Source organism: Myotis myotis, unplaced genomic scaffold, assembly GCF_014108235.1.
Source record: "Myotis myotis isolate mMyoMyo1 unplaced genomic scaffold, mMyoMyo1.p scaffold_m19_p_17, whole genome shotgun sequence".
Taxonomy (NCBI): Eukaryota; Metazoa; Chordata; class Mammalia; order Chiroptera; family Vespertilionidae; genus Myotis; species Myotis myotis.
In genome coordinates this window covers 32,985,336-33,004,373 of record NW_023416321.1, presented here as the reverse complement: position 1 = coordinate 33,004,373, position 19,038 = coordinate 32,985,336, and the positions used below count along the sequence as shown (strand labels likewise).

General features: G+C 37.9%; 1 protein-coding gene across 22 annotated transcripts in view; it reads left to right on the top strand.

The window, feature by feature from the left end:
- The window catches only part of SSH2 (slingshot protein phosphatase 2), a 225,269-nt gene that overhangs the window by 176,476 nt on the left and 29,755 nt on the right, over positions 1-19,038 (top strand). For 10 of the 22 annotated variants that reach the window (XM_036340834.1, XM_036340838.1, XM_036340845.1 and 7 more), the window contains 6 exons: positions 703-753; positions 3,612-3,680; positions 4,440-4,505; positions 8,324-8,518; positions 12,125-12,218; positions 12,351-12,479. In XM_036340834.1, the coding sequence (XP_036196727.1) occupies positions 703-753; positions 3,612-3,680; positions 4,440-4,505; positions 8,324-8,518; positions 12,125-12,218; positions 12,351-12,479 (604 nt within the window). Of the gene's footprint in view, positions 1-702; positions 754-3,547; positions 3,681-4,439; positions 4,506-6,346; positions 6,417-8,323; positions 8,519-12,124; positions 12,219-12,350; positions 12,480-19,038 lie in introns of those variants that run through there. The other 12 variants (XM_036340851.1, XM_036340850.1, XM_036340849.1 and 9 more) reach the window with 4 other exon arrangements.

Genomic DNA, 19,038 nt, shown 5'->3' with positions numbered 1-19,038 from the left:
CAAGTAGCCACATTTCAAGTCCTCTAGCTATATGTGGCTACCATGTATAGAGCATTTCCATCATTGCAGAAAGTTCAGTTGGACAGCGCTGCTCCGGATCTTATTTCCTTTGCTTCTTTCATCCCGACTCCTCCTTTGGAACCCCCCTAAAACAGGCACTGGGGCTACGTGGAAACCTCACTTGGGTCTTCCCCTAGAGCAGTGGTTCTCAACCTTCTGGCCCTTTAATACAGTTCCTCATGTTGTGGTGACCCCCAATTTCATTGTTACAAATTGAACATAGTTAAAGCATAGTGATTAATCACAAAAACAATATGTAATTATATATGCGTTTTCCGATGGTCTTAGGCGACCCCCAAAGGGGTCGCGACCCACAGGTTGAGCACCGCTGCCCTAGAGAGAGAGAAGGCAACAAATTCAGATTCTCCTGACTCAGAATGTAAGAAATAAGATGTCTGTTATCTCTTTTACTTTGTCCTAAACATTCCCAAAAAAACCAGACTGCTTATTAATACAGCTGCCCAGTATTTTATCCTCAGTGAACTGCATCTATCTTCAGTAATAGTCCTGCCTGAATCAAGCCTAGCAAAAGAAAATTTTAGTTTATGGAAAACAAAATATGATATGAAAAGCTATAAAAATTGGTTTTCATTGTGTTTGATAAACTTGGTGTTATGAATTTCCATATATCCTCTGAATTAGCTACTTGGACAGTAAGAGAAGTGCTGCCTACTTGAGAACAGTAGTGCTCAGGTAATCTAATATCATGTTTATCTAATTGCTGTTGAAGGAATGTGTATCATTTTGTATCTGACAATAGAAAAAGTTAATATTTCAGAACAGTATTAAACCAAAGTAAAATGCAGATTGCTTATGACACCCTCTTCCCAAGTAGTTCTCAAGATATATTACAGCACTTCTTTTAGCCTACTAAAAGTTCTTTGAATACTGTGGTATATTTAAGTAATAAATATTTTAATACACAGCATAATCTTGGTTTCCAAATTGCATTGGATATATTTCAAGGTTCTAAAACAAGATAGCTTTATTGTATTGTTTTATTTTATTTTATTTTTTTTTTTTGTACTCCCAACACCTTGAAATGTTTGGTACAGGTAGGCTCAATGAATTGTTGGCCCTAGCCAGTTTTGCTCACTGGATAAAGTGTTGGCCTGAGGACTGAGGGGTCCCGGGTTCAATTCTAGTTAAGGACATTTATCTCAGTTGCAAGCTCCCCAGCTCTGGTTGGAGTGAGTGTGAAAGGCAGCCAATTGATGTGTCTCTCTCACATCCATGTTTCTTTCTCTCTCTCTCTCTCTCTCTCTCTCTTCCCCCCTCCCTTCCACTCTCTCTTAAAATAAATGTAAAAATATACTTGTGTGAGGATTAGCAATAAATAAATAATTGAATAAGTGCATATCTAATAAAATAACTATAATAGAGAAAAATCTCATGATTCAAGGTAAACTGAATAAAAATATAGATGTGCTAATTCAGGCCTCTCTTTCTTTTTGTATGAAAAAGCTATCTTTCTTACTATAAAAAAGCATTCTAACCTGAATACAAGCTGAAAACATGATGTTTAGTTTCTGCATATCATGGTCATTTGTCCAAAATTTTAACTAGTGTCTGGTCACAAGCTCATCTTCTATATCTTCTTCTGTAGTTGCTTAATTTCTAGATTTGTCAAATTATAGTTGTTGCTAGGAACTGGCTAAGCACTCACCAAAAATAGAAACAAAAAACCTGAAAATAATTGCACTCCACCTTGGGAAATGATTTTCTAAACAAATTTTCCTTGCCCTCATAAACTTAAAAAATAGTGGTGGAGCTGTCTTCCTCCCTCCGACCCTGGGAGGGTAACTGTGCGTCTGGAGTTCGGGGCTGGGGTTTCAATGCAGATAAGCAGTTTTAATCTTGACTTGAATCTTTTGAACTCTGGAACCACTGGTGGACCTTGAGAACACAGGCCAGCAAGTGCCGTGGAAATCATGAGACCCAGCTCAACTAGGGCATGGCCTTCGTTAGCACTGCAGTGACTCCAGCAGTTAAAGCGTGGTAGTCCTTGTGTTGTTTTTAATACATTTTCGTAATATTCCCCTCCCCCAAAATCACTTTCAGCTGTAGTAGAGCACCCACTACAGATTCATACTCAACATTTGTTTTACATTTCAGTGCATTAATATATATGTTTCACCTTAAATATTTTAGATTTGCATGATAACCCTATGAGGCTGGGTCTTGTTACCTGCATATCAAGATGAAGAAATTAAGGCTGAGAAGAGAGGTTAAATAAGTTGTCAAAAGGAATTGAAGTACTGAGGGAGAGTAAATCCAGATCTTTCAGCATAGTATAATTGCTCAATAAATAGTAGTTATTGCACATTTTTTAGTGTGTTACCTAATTTAATTTTCAAAACAGCCCAGTGAAGATGGTATTTCTATCCCAGCTTTACAGATGAGGAAACCAGAGCACAAAGCAATGAAATTGTTTGCCTACGATTTTATATACAGTTAGTGCAAGAGCTCAGGTTCCAGAACCCAAATGGCTCCAGAGCTTGTGCTCTTTTTTTAAAAATCTTCACCCAAGGATATTTTTCCATTGATTTTTAGAGAGAGAGGGAGAGACAGAGAGAAACACCGATATGAGAGAGACACATTAATTGGTTGCCTCCTACATGCCCCTGACCAGGGCCGGGAGCCTGCGACCAAGGTACGTGCCCTTGACCGGAATCGAACCCGGGACCCTTCAGTCCGCAGGCTGATGCTCTATTCACTGAGCCAAACCGGCTAGGGCGAGAGCTTGTGCTTTTAACCATACTTCACTGTTTTACCTCCCACATCCAAGATTCTTTCTCCTACACCTGATACTTTTCTAGATATATTGGTGGGGAGAGGGCATAGGAGCCTTTGGGAAACTGGATGGAGGGGGGGGGTGGTTTATGGCAGGCTTAGGGAGAAAAGGTAGCAGAGATCTGGGGTAGATTACAGTTGTCCAGAGAAATGGTATGATAGAGCACACAATTGGGAGTCTTTGGCTTCCTGTCTCTACCTGTTAACTTTCCTCCTTGTGTGATTTAAATAATATTGTAATACACCATTCCAGGGCTACCCTGTTGGTTGTTGGCATTTCTATTCACTCTGCATGTCAGCAGTGCTAGTTCAGTGCATAGTCACAAAGCACTGTTGCATTTATTTAAGTTGGGTCTCTTGTCCCTCTTAATGTCATCACAAGCCATTAACAGTTACTTTTTTGAATATTTTAATTCCCTTTCCCATTTAGACTATTTAGTGTATTCTGGGGTTCAAAAGATGTATGTAAACCTCAGAATTAAAATTGAATGAATGACATAGTCAGAGGTCTTCAGCAGCCAGCAGTGGTTTCTGTCATTAGAAATAATTCTTGAAGTTGAGTTGGGTTCTGTGACTTTGGGCTGAGACCTGCCATCCCAAGTCCACAGCAGTCACCTGGAGTTTTTAGACAGTGGCCGTTTGCAAGACAGTAATTCAGGGAGCTCAGTCATGTTTTCTTTGTTAAATATTTAAGGACTAAACAGAACGCTGCCTGGAATAACAGAGAGTGACTTATGGACCTGCTTCTTGTCTTGCAGTAGCACTTGTACCATGGGCCTAGTCCTGCCTCTCTGGAGTGACACCCTGATTCATTTGGATGGTGATGGGTAAGAGCTTTCCCTTTTTATCTTCCTACAGAAAGCCAAGGGGTGGGGTTCCCATCTTACTACCCATTCATTCAGCTGAATGGGAGGCCCACTGTGCCCATGACATGAATTGTCATGTCAGCAGCTCAATGAGTCCTTTGAAACTCCTGTTTTGTGAAGTGGAGTAAAAATGCAACTTGCCAAGGCCTCTCACTTCTGTTCTTCTAGGCTGACTATGGTAAGAATCCAAACAAAGAGGAAGTAGTTTGTTGGCTCCCTCTTTAATCTGAGCATGTGGGACTGTTGCAATGTTCTCCCAGAGGATGATATGTTCTGTTTCAAATAGCCTCTTGCTGCCTCTGCCAGCTGTCAGCCTACAGTGTAACCCCTTTTCTGTGCCAGTTCCTTCCAGTGACCTTCCACCCCTACCCCTGGTGTTTTTAGAATGTGTCCCCAAGAGACCAAGATGTTTGCTCTAGTTTATAAAACAGGGCCAGGTTTGCTACATACCCATAAGATTTCCAAATAGAAATATACAGCTGAACAGTTTGTCCTTAGCTACAGCAGGAAAACTATGTAATTCCCTAATTCCAACGTGGGAGTCCATTCATTCTGCTAAGTACATAAAAGTAGACAATTTGTTGAAGCTTTTCAGTCACGTCCTATACTCTAGTCTACATGAAGTGCCTGAGCCAGTAGCCTGGGAAGCAGCCTGGAAAACGCACAACTGAAATAACCCACTCTCATTTGTGGATTTTTGTCTTATTCTTTTTTCCTTAGAGGGTTCAGCGTATCAACAGATAACAGAATCCACATATTCAAACCTGTATCTGTGCAGGCAATGTGGTAAGAATTTTAATATCTCTATGAAAGTTTGTTAATGTGTTAGTAAGCAGTATTTTGTGAGAAGTATTTGAAATGATACAATTCTCTTTGAAAATGCTGATCTGTTTGTGTACATAGAATTTTGTGTGATCTGTTTGTGTAGCCATCATAGTTAAAGATGACTTAGAAGTTTAATTTTCAAATTATCACAATGGAAAGCCTTGAACATTGGTGAACAAATAATATTTAGAGGTGTTTTTAGACTCTGAAAAATACTTAATGAATCAGATAGTCAGTTAGAACTGAATTTTATTGACTAAGTTAGTGGCAGTCTAGTGCCAGGTCTAAATATCACACTACTACCGTGCATTAGCTTTCAGTTTCTTAAGGTAATCAGGGATAGCATTGATGGAGTTACCTTATAGATAGAAAAGCTTCATTTAAATTGCTGGTAATTGTTTGTCAAACTATTTGCATAATGCAAATAAAGCCTAGAAAAAAATTGTAGCTGATAACAACCATCAGCTGGTATATTGACACTTTTAGCTTACTTACTGTTTGTCAGGCATTGTGCCTAGTGCTTTACATGAATTACATATAATCATTACATAAGCTTCCCAAAAGAGTAGTATTAGCTCCTTGTTATAGATGAGAAAACAGGTTTTAGAGGGGTTGCATAACTGGTCTTCAAGTATCTCTTATATTTAAACAGAATAAACTCTTACTCTCTTTTTTTTTCTAGATTATCCAAAAAACAAAACAAAAAAAAAAAAAACGATCAAATATATCTAAGGAATGATGTCTGTCCCCCAGTCAGGAATTTGAATTTTAGGTCCTCATTCAGTTGCCTGTTTTGTAGTAGAAGTCCTCGTGAGGAACAGAATGGACAGGATGAAAGCCAAACAAGAAATAAAGGAGCCTGTAAAAGACTCCAGGGAGATCATTTACTCCTGAATAACATGATTGATAGGCTTGAGGTGGGTGGGGTCCTAAAACAGTCAGCTGAACAATTAACAGTCTTATCGTTTCATGGAGTAATTGAAGCAGGACAGAGTTTCAGGTCATGTGTTGAGACCAGATTTTTAGATTTAGGGCATATTTCACAAATAAATTTCTCATGGAAAACTTATGACTGCCTTTGACTCAGGCTCAGTTAAAGGCAACTCACCTATGTATTCCCAGGTACCAAGTAAAACAAAACAGCATAAGTTCATAAGTGACAGTTATATTTTGGGGAGAAGTACAAAGCATTGTTAATTTTTTAAACAGTGAAGTTTCAGCAGTAACCTTATTTCAAGTCTTGATGTTCTAAAGCAGACTGACTAGTCCTAGCTCTGTTAGCTTCCTACAGAATAAACTTTTTTGGTGTACCACATAGGGAGAAGTAAACTGAAAGTCACAGGAAAAAAAAAAAAAAAGATGTGTGTTTCAAAGCAGCATTTAGACCAGGTGTTTCCTATACAGGAAGATAGTGCAGCCTCCCACTACTGTAGGCAGCTGCAGTATCTGAGGTGGCTAAGCTTGAGTGTATGTTAGGGCACTTGTGCCAGGCGCTTGTGGCATATGCTTTTGAAGCATGTATTTTCCGGATGAAGAAAACATGCATTGAATGTCCTGTGCTTTACACTAAGCTGGCTTTTCCTTTGAATCTGCATAATGAAACTGAAAATCACTGAGAATTCTCTGAGTTTGACTTAATTCTCTGAGAATTTGCTTACTTTAAATAATAGAAAAGCATTTTTTAAAGAGTCCACAACCTTGTTTTTAAGGAAAAGTCTGTTTTCCTGATAAAAATATACTGGTATGTGCTTTTTTTCTTATCAAATTGGTAATGGTATTATTTTTAAATTAACATTATACAGGGTTGACAAGGACTCATGGAACAGATATTGTTATATGTTACTGATGGGAGAATAAACTGGAACAGCCTTTCTGGAGAATGATTTGCAAATATGCCTTATCATTTTGCATGCCCTTTGACCTAGTAATTCTATTTCTAAGAATGTATCCTAAGGTCATCATCATGGGCGTGTACAAAAATTTCAACTATAAGAATGTTTGTCAGTGTTCTAATAGGAAAAAATAGAAAACAATTTAAATATCTGAAAAATAAGAATCAGTTAAATTATGATATGTCCATGTTGCTAAGTATGAAACCATTGAAAAGTATCTAACTGAAGAATATTTATTGACATAGAAAGATGTTGATGATGAAGTATAAAATAAAAGAACAGGTTGAAATAGTATGCAGAATATGGTCATATATTTATTGTAGATCTATGCATAGACAAAAAGACTGGAAAAATCTCTACTGATGTATGCATGCATATAAGCATAACCAATGGGCATAAGACACTGGGGGATAGGGGAGGCTAGGGGACTGTCAAGGGCGGGGGGAAAAAAAGGACACATATGTAATACCCTTTGTAATACTTTAAGCAATAAAAAAAAAAAATCTCTACTGAAACCTTACCAATCGTTATTTTTGGGCCATTAGATTACAGTGCCTAAAAGAATGCCTAGTTCATAATTGGAGCACAGTTAGTATTTGTTAAATGAAATGCTTTATTAGCTATACATTTCCACCTTTTACAAGATATTTCTACCTTTCACCTGAGGTTCCTAAATTTTCCAAAATGAGCATGGATCACTTTTATTATGAGGAAAAAACTAATTAAAAGGCATTTTTAAGAAAAAGATATACCCCTGGCCGGGTAGCTTAGTTGGTTAGAGCATCGTCATCCCAATAAGCCAAGGTTGTGAGTCCCATCTCCAGTCAGGGCACATACAAGAAGCAACCAATTAATGCATAAATAAGTGGAACAATAAATAAGTGTTTCCCTCTCTCTCTCATCCCTCTCCCTCTCCCACTCCGTCCCTCCACCCAACCTTTCCCTTCTAAAATCACTTTGTTTGTTTTTTAAAGATGGAAATGGATTGGCCACAAAATTCTCTCATACTGTTCTTTTCTCTTAGGAAAGACATTGGTTTATAGCTTAATAAGACACATTTCATTCAACAAACACTAACTGTGCTTCATCTACGAACTAGGCATTCTTTTAATCACTTGAGATACATCAGTAAACAAAGCATAAAAAGGTCCCTGCTGTTGTGTAACTAACTTTCTAGAATATCTGGCTTTAGTTTTCCTAAGCGTATAACCAAAAAGGTACTTTTCAGTTTTGTTTACTCTTCTTGGGTTCCTGAGTTCAGAGTCAGAGATTTCATTAGTCTAAGAATAGCCAGAGCTGTTCTTAGAAAGTAGCTCAAGTGTATGAATAAATGGTTTAAAGAAATTTGGAGACTAAGGCAGAAAGAATTTTAAACGTCATTAGATCAGTGCTGCCTGGACATTCAAGAACATATCCTAAAAGTTTAGGGACATTTATCTGTGATCTTTGTGGTGCTTCCAAGAATAATAGAGAATGTATGCTGTCACATGATTCTGTGCCAAGGAAAACATATCTTTCTATAGCAAATGGTTGCCATCTTTAGTTCTCTGGTGACACAGCATAGCCACAGCATGACTGCAACTATGGGGTCATGAGTTTCATAGGTACCTGGACCTGTTTTTTACTGTTGAGTTGTCAGTTCTCCTGTTTCCCTTTACCCCCACCTTAATATTGCTCTATATCTTTCAGCATGAACTGTCTAGTCAAGTGTTGTGATCAGATAATTACTATAATCAGAATCAGAGAATCTTGAATTCCAGGGAGTAAATTCTCCAGAGTCCAGATTCTTAGGATTTAAAAATTGGAAGAGATTGAACTACACATAGATTATTGGCCTTTTGATACCTCCATAATTCTACAGTGCTCCTTTCCCTGCATATCTTTCAGGTCTGCACTACAGAGTTTACACAAGGCTTGTGAAGTGGCCAGAATGCATAACTACTACCCGGGCAGCCTGTTTCTCACCTGGGTGAGTTATTATGAGAGCCACATCAACTCAGATCAATCGTCAGTCAACGAATGGAATGCCATGCAAGATGTACAGTCCCACCGGCCTGACTCTCCAGCTCTCTTCACTGACATGTAAGTCAGTTCGCTAAGGATCATGGAAGTCCTCTCTGTTGTGCTCTAGGATGCCACAAGCAACTGTTCCTCCCTAATCTCTCTTCTTGGGGAATTAGTCTTACCCAGCAATATTAGTCATTATCTACACTACACAACTGCTAATAAAGAACCCTGTTCTTTCTGTTGTCTGCAAAGGCCTGAGGAGTTTCACTCCTGGGCACAATATAGTCTCCATAGAAAAGAACTGAAATATCATAAAATCCCATTAATTCAGATTCCACTAATGTGAAATTCGAATTTAAAGGAGTTAAGCTAAAGTCTGCCTTTGCATTGTCTGTGAAAGAAATGTTTGATAAATAAATTAATGACAAAGAGAAGCTTTTAAAAGGATGTTTCCAATACTTAAGATGTTTCTGTTCCCACTGGAGTGACTCAGTTGGTTGAGTGTAGTCCTATGCACTGAAAGGTTGCGAATTCAATCCCTGGCTGGGGCACATACGGAAGGCAACCAATCCATGTTTCTCTCTCACACTGATGTTTCTGTGTCTCTCTCACTCCCTTCCTCTCTCAAAGCATGTCCTTGGGTGAGGATTTTTTTAAAAAGTCAAGTAAAGATGTTTCTAGTCAATTAAAACTAATACTTAGGTTTCATGTTAATTCTAACCTGATATGTGTGCAGATTTTTTTTCAATATTTTATAATTTGTGTTAAGACCTTTGTCTTGTTAAGTCTGTCTCAGTGAGATTTTATTAAATCTTCCTGGTGTACTGTGAGTTAAATAAAGGCCTAAGGTGGAGCTGATGTTTATTTCCTCTTAGGTCTGTGTGTTGAAACTTATGTGACTACTTTAGAAATTTTTTTCACACTTAGTTCCTGCTTTGGAAATTAATCAGGATGTTTATTTTGCTCTGAGTTGATCTTTCTGCATTTCCAAGGTATTCTATAGCTGGGAAAGAAGAGTAGCTACTTACTACCTGACCTTCTAAACCTTCGTCTACAGATTCCTAAAGTAATACCAAAATAGTTCATGATTTTTTTTAAAAAAGGCTTAATTCAGATAATATAATAAACTAGAGACCCAATGCACGAATTTCTTCCTTGGGTAGGGTCCCTAGGGGCTGCGGGCTGCCAACCAGGACCTCCCTTCCTGAATTGGCCAGCTGGCCCCGCCCCCTAGTCAAACTCCTGGTCGAGGGGACAATTTGCATATTAGGCTCTTATTATACAGGATGATTTTTACTGGAAAAGGTGAAATTTCCAAGAATTGTGTGAACAGAACAGTCAGAAAAACAATGGAAAGGATGTTATTGGTACTAGGACCTCTTTTTCATTAGCCTTAATCCTTTCAAGATCCCACAGTAACAAAAAAGGTAAGGGTTAGTTTGGCTTCCAGAATCTTGGGAAATGTTACTAATTTCTGGCTTTACAGCTGGTTCATGGGTATCAGAGGAATGAATGTTGCATCTGACTCAAAAATGGACATTCTGAACCAGACTTAAATGAAAGAGAGAAAACCCTTCTTATTTTCATGATTTTATTAGAGGAAATTTGGAAATTAAAATACAAAAGAGGAAAATGAAATTGCCCATAATTTCTCTACATTCCCAAACAAAAAAAAAATAATGTGAAATGTACTTCTTGGCACCTGGTAGAAGCTCATTAAATATTAGTTCTTAGTATGTACAATATAGCCCCAGTTTTAAGATAATTTAATAAACAAATGTTTATCTGTTCATAGAAAAAGATTGAAAGCTATCAGTCACCGTATTTTAATAACGATTGTCTCTGATAGAAGGATTTTCAGTGGTTTTTATTTTCTTGTGTTTGTATGTATTTTCTGAATTTTTCTCCAGTGAAATTGAGAAAGTGTATTTGTCTTGTAATGCTTTTTCCATTTCCTCCCTAAGTTGACCAGAAAAAATTTTTTTAAATTTGCTGAAAACACAGGGAGAATGTGTGCCAAATTAACTTAAATGCTCTGTGAATAAAGTTTATATTTTAAAATCCAAGGAAGGGGAAGAAGGGAACATACCTGAATGGTGCCTCCAGTTTAGGTCAAGTGCTATGCCAGGCACTTCATTAAGGTGTCTCATTTAATCCTCATAAAACCTCATGAGGCAGATATTGTTACTTTCCTTATTTTATATAAAAGGAAAGAGGCTCAGAGAAAGGAAGGAACTTGTTCAAGTTCACACCACTACTAAGCAGCAGGACTAAAATTAAAACCTACATGTGTCTGCTCCCAAACCACTCTGCCTCAAGCAAGTGTGAAGGAGTTAGATAAAGATTGCTAAACTAGGGAATCTAAACCATGCACAAAGATGCTAAACTTTGTTTTTTACCAATATTTCTCTTTAATAGAAGACTGAAGTGTGTAACTCTCCACCATTATCATTGTCTAGGGAAAATGGTGGGGAACATGATGAAGAATTTTAGTCCTAGTCAATTCAGGAAGGCTGAGGGGCTGACTGACAGGGTATAATTATTAGCTATATTCTGCAGGGTTCATGAAAAACTAAAAGCCCAAGTGGTAGGGAGCCCCAAGGTTGTGGGGTCAGAACATCCATCTTTGGAGATTACTAAAGCTATTTTTGCAGCCAGTGATAAGACTGTAGGCAGCAAGGGTAGGCAGGATGCCTAAAGGCTTAGTCCATTTCCATCTCCAAATAAGGAGGCACAGAGCAGATACCTTTCTTGGGTAGGTAGGAAGGGAAAGAGGAGACAGAAAGTCCTCTCTGTCAGCCTCACTCAAATTCTGCATAATATGAAATAATGCATTTTGAGAGAAGCATCCAGTTACATTGAACCAATATCTGTCTGGTAATTTGAGAATCAGCTTCCTAATTTGATTTCATATTAAAGTTCCAAGGGTAATTTTATTTTTAAAAGAATCAGAAGACTAAGGGAAGCAACATAATCCTGCAGGTAGAGTGTTAAGCTGGGCTGACAGTTCTGGTTCTCTTGCCAGTATATGTGATCATTGGCATGTCATTTAACCCTTCAGCTTTTTATTTCCTTTATCTGTAAAATGGGGATAACCATTTCACAGTGATATTGTGAGAGCTTTTGTGAAAAGGAAAGAATTTTGAGTGGAAATATTCCAGGTAGTTAATCCTTGAAACCCATTTTGGAAGCAAATTTGCCTCATTAAAGAAGGCAGAAATCACTCTCGCCTCTTTCCTGTTTTCTAAAACCATAGCAATGAATGAATGACAAACATTAGGTGGCATTTTATGCAACAGAAGACCCAGTTCCATAGTGGGTCACATCACTGGCCTACCCAGCTCAGTAAGTGGTACTCAGGGGTACTTGATGAGAAAATGTGGATTATGGTCCTCCATTAAAGTTTACACTCAGTGTAGCTTATTTGCCTTTATTCCTTCATGGATCTATATATGTGAATATATTTAAGGGCTTTTAGACATGTACAACCTCTTCGAGTAATAATTTCTACGTTTACATTCTGAAAAGAAATTTTTAAAAATATTGTTCTCTTTTGGCCATTTCTCCCTAATATAAATTTAAAGGTAATAGAAACCTATCAATTTGGAACCATAATCAAATAGCACATTCATTAACTTAATTAAATTCCTGCCTAAGAAAAATTTGTTTCTCTCTTCTCAGACCAACTGAACGTGAGCGAACAGAAAGACTAATTAAAACCAAATTAAGGGAGATTATGATGCAGAAGGATTTGGAGAATATCACATCCAAAGAGGTAAGAGACCTTAAGTCCTCATTGTGTCAAGGCTAGGAATGGGATAGGTATGGGGCTAAAAATGGTGAGTGAATGAGTGAAAGTTCAGAGGGACTTTACAGAAATTAGTATAATATGTCATCTTTGTTTCAGATACGAACTGAATTGGAAATGCAAATGGTTTGCAACCTGAGAGAATTCAAGGAATTTATAGATAATGAAATGATAGTGATTCTTGGTCAGATGGACAGTCCTACACAGATATTTGAGCACGTGTTCTTGGTAAGTTTTGGGGCCCGTTTAAGTGGTGTGCCAAAGATAGTCCATCCCAACCCATGGGGAAGGGGCAACTGTTAAATTTTACTATATTTAAATAAAATGTAACAACATTAAAAACAAAGGTAATAAATACACCTCATCAGTTTCTAATTTTTTTACTATTATCTGTGCTCTTATGTTTATTTATGTCTATTGTGTGGTGGAGATGTTATATAATGGTGAGCTTATGCCCATCTATTCCCAATTTCTCATTCAGTGATTTCATAAGATTGAGTATGGTGGGAAAATTTACACCAAGGAAACTGGCAAATGCTACAAATCAGGACTCTTCCCCTCCCCGCATGGGTTATTAAATAGCTCATCTGGTCTTTTCATAATAGTCAAAGTAAAAAACAGACCAGTTTGTAATAGCGTTCTACAGTGTACCCAACTAGGATGATCCTTTAAGGTCACTCTTTTAAGTCTGTCAAATGTGTCTTAAGGTTGGATATCTGAGCAGGGCAAGTGGGAACTACTTACGACTGAGAGACTATTGGATTTTTAAGCATTTTTAACCTTGTAGCTACATTTTGAGTTCCAAATACTTTTGTGATTACTAAAAATTTAGTGATTTAAAATTGTTCTTCATAGTTCTTGAACATTCAGTAACCTGTAATTAGCCCAAGAGGACCTCACTGATAGATAAATTGGGAAAGCTTCTAAAATTCTAAATGTTAAAGGCTCTAGTTTTTATCTGTATGTAGTAATGGGAACAAGGTTAACTAGGACAATTAAAATTGGGGGCGGGGGGGCAGGGGGCCTGGGACATGCCAAAACCTCTATGGGTTTTGTTGTTGTTTTGATGATCACCCTAGGATATGTTTATTGATATTTAAAGAGAGAGGAAGGGGGAGAGAGAGAAAGAGAAACATCAATGAAAGAGAGAAACAACATCGTTCAGTTGCCTCCCTTACATGTCCCGCCTACGGATCAAACCTACAATCTAGATATGTGCCCTGACTGGGAATCAAGCCTGAAACCTTTTTGGTGTACAGGACAACACTCCAACCAACTGAGCCACCAGCCAGGGCAAAACCTTGTTTTTGTTTCCATTTTCCATACACTTTGACCAAAAATGCTAACAAGGAACTAAATTCAATTGGTTTGAATTTCATTTCTTTCTCTGTTGAGGACATTTGTGAACTGTGAAATAATTAGAAGCTGGGAAGCAGGAGAGAAGAATAAATGCACAGGAACTGACTAAACGGGATCATCTCACCCCGAATATTCAAGAGTTTATTTCACCAAGCAGTCAGACTTTGTGTCATGGAAGGCTTGTGCCCTGAATTAACTTGTTGACACTCCAGAGTAAGCATGTCAAGCTCGCAGCATGCCTCGTTTATTTGGCTGGTGTTAGCCTTTGAGTTTGACATGCTTGCTCTAGAGTATGAGTACTATGGAGTGATTCATAGTGGTGTATAGCTATGAAATTACTCATGAAAAGTTGTGAGCTAGGAAGGGAGCTTCTTTTCCATACTTTAACTTGACCATTGCTATTTCTGGATGTAGGTGATACAGCAAAGCTGTCATTGACCTTTCCATTTGTAAAGTATCTGTCTTTGTTGTTTTTTGTGTATACTTCCATGAGGATTCAGGTATTCCCTGCTCTTGTATTGCTGGAAAGAATATTTGTGTTATCTATAGAAAACTTATGAGTCACTCATTCAAATAGACCCTGCCCCCAACTGTCTCCATGTGTCATCACATTTTTATGAAGGGCAGGTGCCCATAGCCACAATAGCTCATGTTTGAAAGTGACCAGCACTATAAACTTAAATTCTCCATTGAGCTTAGATTTTATACCTAAAAGGATATAGACATGAGTATCGAATACAGTCCATATCTGACTGGCCAATCTATTTAATTTTAGTCATACTTCCCCAGTCTCTGATGCCACCCCTTCAAGAACTACCTCCTTCTTACCCCCCTCTTCAAATGGTATATTTTAGGACATATAAACAAATTTTAATAGTACTAAATAGAAAGAACAATCCATTTTTAATATGTATCAATGTCCATATTTTTGGAAAAAGGAAACTCTATTCTGCTTCAGGTACAATTCTGTTTTTAAGAGAATGGACATGTTCTTTCTATTGTGAATATCTTTCTTATTTGAGAAAAAAATCAAAGTAGAGAATCCTGAAATTTAACTCTTATCCAACAAAATAAGTAGATGAACAGATTATCTAAACATCTTATTGTACTTTTTCCCTGATGGCTTTCTCCCTTTGTTTGCACCACCATGTCCTGTGCCCAACCCCCTATATCTTCTCCAGTGAGTCTGTGCTCTGCTGGCTTCCCCAGCAATTAACACAGAAAAGGATGTCTTATCCAAGTTGCAAATGGTGGTGGTAATTTTCTGCAAAATCATTTTATCGTGTGCACAGCTGCCGTGCCCGGAGTGCAAGTAGATTGTGTGAAGGGAGACGGCAGGATTTCTCCCCTCCCTTGGAAGAATGTTCAGCTCTCAGTGCGCTACACAGAGACATTTATTTGAAAAGGTGTCTAGCTGATCTGAAGAAGAAACGTGTAGCAGTGGTTCTCAACCTGTGGGTCGCGACCCCTTTGGGGGTCGAATGACCCTTTCACAGGGGTCACCTAAGACCATCGGAAAACACATATATAATTACATATTGTTTTGTGATTAATCACTATGCTTTAACTATGTTCCATTTGTAACAATGAATTTGGGGGTCACCGAAACATGAGGAACTGTATTAAAGGGTCGCGGCATTAGGAAGGTTGAGAACCACTGGTGTAGAGCATAGTTTAAAGAAAATCTGCAGCAAGGAGAGAGGATTCATCTGGCTGGAAGCCAGACTATTTCCAGAAAAAGTTCTTCCACACCCTTAAGAGTGTACTGTTTCTCTGAGCTGGAAGCATTTGCCCAACCAAATCTCTCCTGGAGGCTGGCCGATTTGGCTGAGAAAAAGCAAGATGTGAACAGAGCCCCTTTGCAGAAAGGCAGGCGGCTTTCTTAGTTAAACAAGGGAAACACAGGAGTATTGGACACACAACCAATAATGTTGTTCATGAAAAAAAAGTAGTCAGAATTTTACCGCTGGTATATTTTTCAAAATTTGACATAACATATCCTTGTAGAATAGTGTTTATTTTTGAAAGAAAAATTAAGCCTCAAATTGGTGGTTACTTTTTTACAGTAGGTGCAGAGAAATGGTGGATATGTGAATAAGTCTGACAATAATTAAATTGACTATTTTTATTTATATTCATGATTTTCATCCCTCCACTAGAGATGTATAGGATAAAGTTAAAAGAGATCTTGGGCCTGGTTGCCACAGTAATGTAATTTAAGTGTTGAGGCTGTAGGTGTGATGAAAATGATATAGCCTGGGATACCAGTCCTTGATTGTGCCAAGTTGTATTGATTTGAGGAGAACCCCAATACACTCTTTCTTATTTGCCATAAATATGCTCTTCTCTTCTATTTTGCTTGGAACATTTGGACCCCAACAGGGCTATTTCCTGAGGATAACAATTGGAAAAAAAAATCAGTCACTTGGGTCTTTGGGCGAGAGTACAGTGTAGGGGAACCTACATGGAAAAAGATGGAAATGAACTTAGTTAAAAATGTATTAAGAGTAAAAAGTAAAAAGATGGAAATGAACTAAGTTAAAAATGTATTACAGTCCCAAGATTTCATTTTACATTTCAGGAATATTAAAAAATGCTTTGCATAATTACATAGAACATAGTGAAAACCCACATGGAATTAAGACATTGTAAGCCTGAGAAGCAGAGAGAAAAAGAGGTTGAATCTGTGGAAGACCCCCAGGAGGCCAGTATAAATGGCATTTGCATTGAGGGCAGAAAAGTAATTACACCACATTGACTCCAGTTCTTTCTTTCAGGTTGAACTTGAAGCAGCCATAACCACAGCCCAAGGCACATTGCACAGGCTTCACTGAGACAGTAGCTAGGGCTTTTAGTTTATTTTGTTTCTGGATATGTGTCATTTCAGATTGTCAGGTTGAATTTTCTCTAAACAGGTAGATAAAAAACTATGGACTTTCCCCATCATGTCAGGGTTATTTCCATCTAGCTGCTCAGAGTTCCTCTCAGAGGATTTAGATTTCTAAATTAGGAGTTAGGGGATCACATATCCCTGGTTCCATATTAGCCACTCAAGCCTTTATTACTTGACTTCTGTCTCCTTGAAGTCCTTTGTAGTCTTGCCTCTTTCTTTGGTGTGAGAACTGGTTTTCTAAGGTTGAGCCTAAAGCCTTCAGAACCTTCCATATTTTTGGAAAGCAAGTCAGCTGAGCTCTAGTCTGGAGGAGGAGGAGGGAGAGGAGGAGGAGGAAGATCAGTTCTTTACTTATTGGAACCTGGGAACAGTATCCTTGAGATCTTCCATTTAAATGGCTAAATTACACTTCACTTGTAATATTGTGATAGTGCTTGCAATAACACTTAACAATTTTCACAGTGCTTTATTTACTTGTTTCATTTAATCACTCAACAAACTGGTTGATCCTCTTTATTGTGCCAGGCATGAGGGTAGATATTTGTGGAGTGTGATCTAATTCCATAAGGATGGAGTGATGATCCATATCAGATAGATAGTCACAGAAGACCAAAGGGATAAGGATACAAAAGTGACCCTTGGGTTAGACAATTAGAAAACTCATTAGTAACATTCTTAGCAAGAATGATGAGGGCAGAAGCCATAATGCTGTGGGTTGAGATTCATGAGAAATGAGGAATTAGAGGAAGTGTTAGATTATGTTTCTGTGAAACTTGGCTATGAAGGGAAGGGGGAAAGGACAGTGTGTAGAGGAAGATTCAGAATGAAGAGAAGCTTTTCCCATTTTAATATGCGAGAACCTGTTTGTTTGTTGGCTTATAAAAGGCAGAAATGTATTTCTCACAGTTCTAGAGCTGAGAGTCTGGCATCAGGGTGCCTGCAGGTTGAGTGAGGGCCCTCTTCTGCGTTTCAGACTTCTCTTTGTATTCTCACATGGCAGAAGGAATTGGGGAAACTTTATATTTGTAATTTAAGGAGGAAGGTACTCACTAGTTGTACAGAACTATGTGAGCGGGTGGAGAGTTCCATTTTATAGATAAGGAAAATGAGGACAGGTTAAGTAGCCTTGTCTAATGCCCCACTGTAGGAGGGGGATTTCAGACTTGAACCCAAGTCTCCTAATGCTAAATTCCATTTAACTCAAATAACTTTAAAGCATAACAGGATTATTATGAAACAGAATATTCACATGGCCTCAAAGATTGTTTACACCTAAAGATGACTACTTGTAAAGCAAACTCTACAATAGAAGGATGTAGCAGACACAAAGGTACTACCAAGAATTCAAAGTCAGCATGATAAACAGTGGGACAAAGTGACAGTATGTGCCTCATGATTTGATGCAGTAGGAAGTACAAAACATCACCCTTGTAATATTCTTGCCAAGAATACTTGACCTGAATCTAGTTATCAGGAAACAATCAGAAAAATCCAGATTGTGGGCAATTCTCCCAAGATTACAGACCTGTAGTCTATTAAAATGTTAATGTCATGAAAGACAAAATAAAGATAAGGGTGGACTATTCTAAATTAAAGGAGATAGAGACATGGCAACTCAATGTAAGGTATGATTCTTGATTGAGTGAATATAAAGTATATTGTTTTGTTTTAGAAATATATGTTTTTATTGATTTCAGAGAGGAAAGGAGAGAGAAAGAGAGTTAGAAACATCAATGATGAGAATCATTGATCAGCTGCCTCCTGCACACCCCCTATTGGGGATCAAGCCCATAACCCGGGCATGTGCCCTGACTGAGAATTGAAGCATGACCTCCTGGTTCATAGGTCTATACTCAACCTCTGAGCCACACCCCACCAGGCTAAAGTATATTTTTAAAGACAATTATTGAAATTTAGATATGTATTGATGTTATCTTTCTTGGTTGTAAAAATGAAAGTATGTAAGAGAATATTTTTGTTCTTAAATGATACATGGTCAAGTATTGAAGTGAAGTAACATGATGCTCAAATTACTTTTAAATGGTTCAGGGGGGAAAGTAGGACATATATTGAATGAAAGGGAAGAGAAGAGAGAAAGTAAATGTGTCAAAATATTAAAAATAGATGTATCTTCCAGATAATCTATAGAACCTCCTTAAATTTTGTGTATCCTGTTTCCCTCAATTTTTTTTTTTACAGAAGCTACTATTTCACTCCTCTCTCGCCCTACCCCAGCCCAACTCCCTGCATGAAACATAATGCACTAGAAAGAGTGTGGGCTTTAGACTGAAATCTAGGTTTAATTCATAGTAATGCCATTTTGTTCATTCAACAATGTTTATTGAATACCTGCCAGGTGTCAGGGAATATACCGGAGTTTCCATATGGAACAAGAGAAGCTTACATTACAGTGGAAGAGAGGTAGTCAATAAACACATAAATACATACATAAATAAAAATTGCAATACATACTTTTGAAAAAAGAGTACTGTAAACAAGAATAACAGACATTTAACTTAGATTGGAGGATGGTCA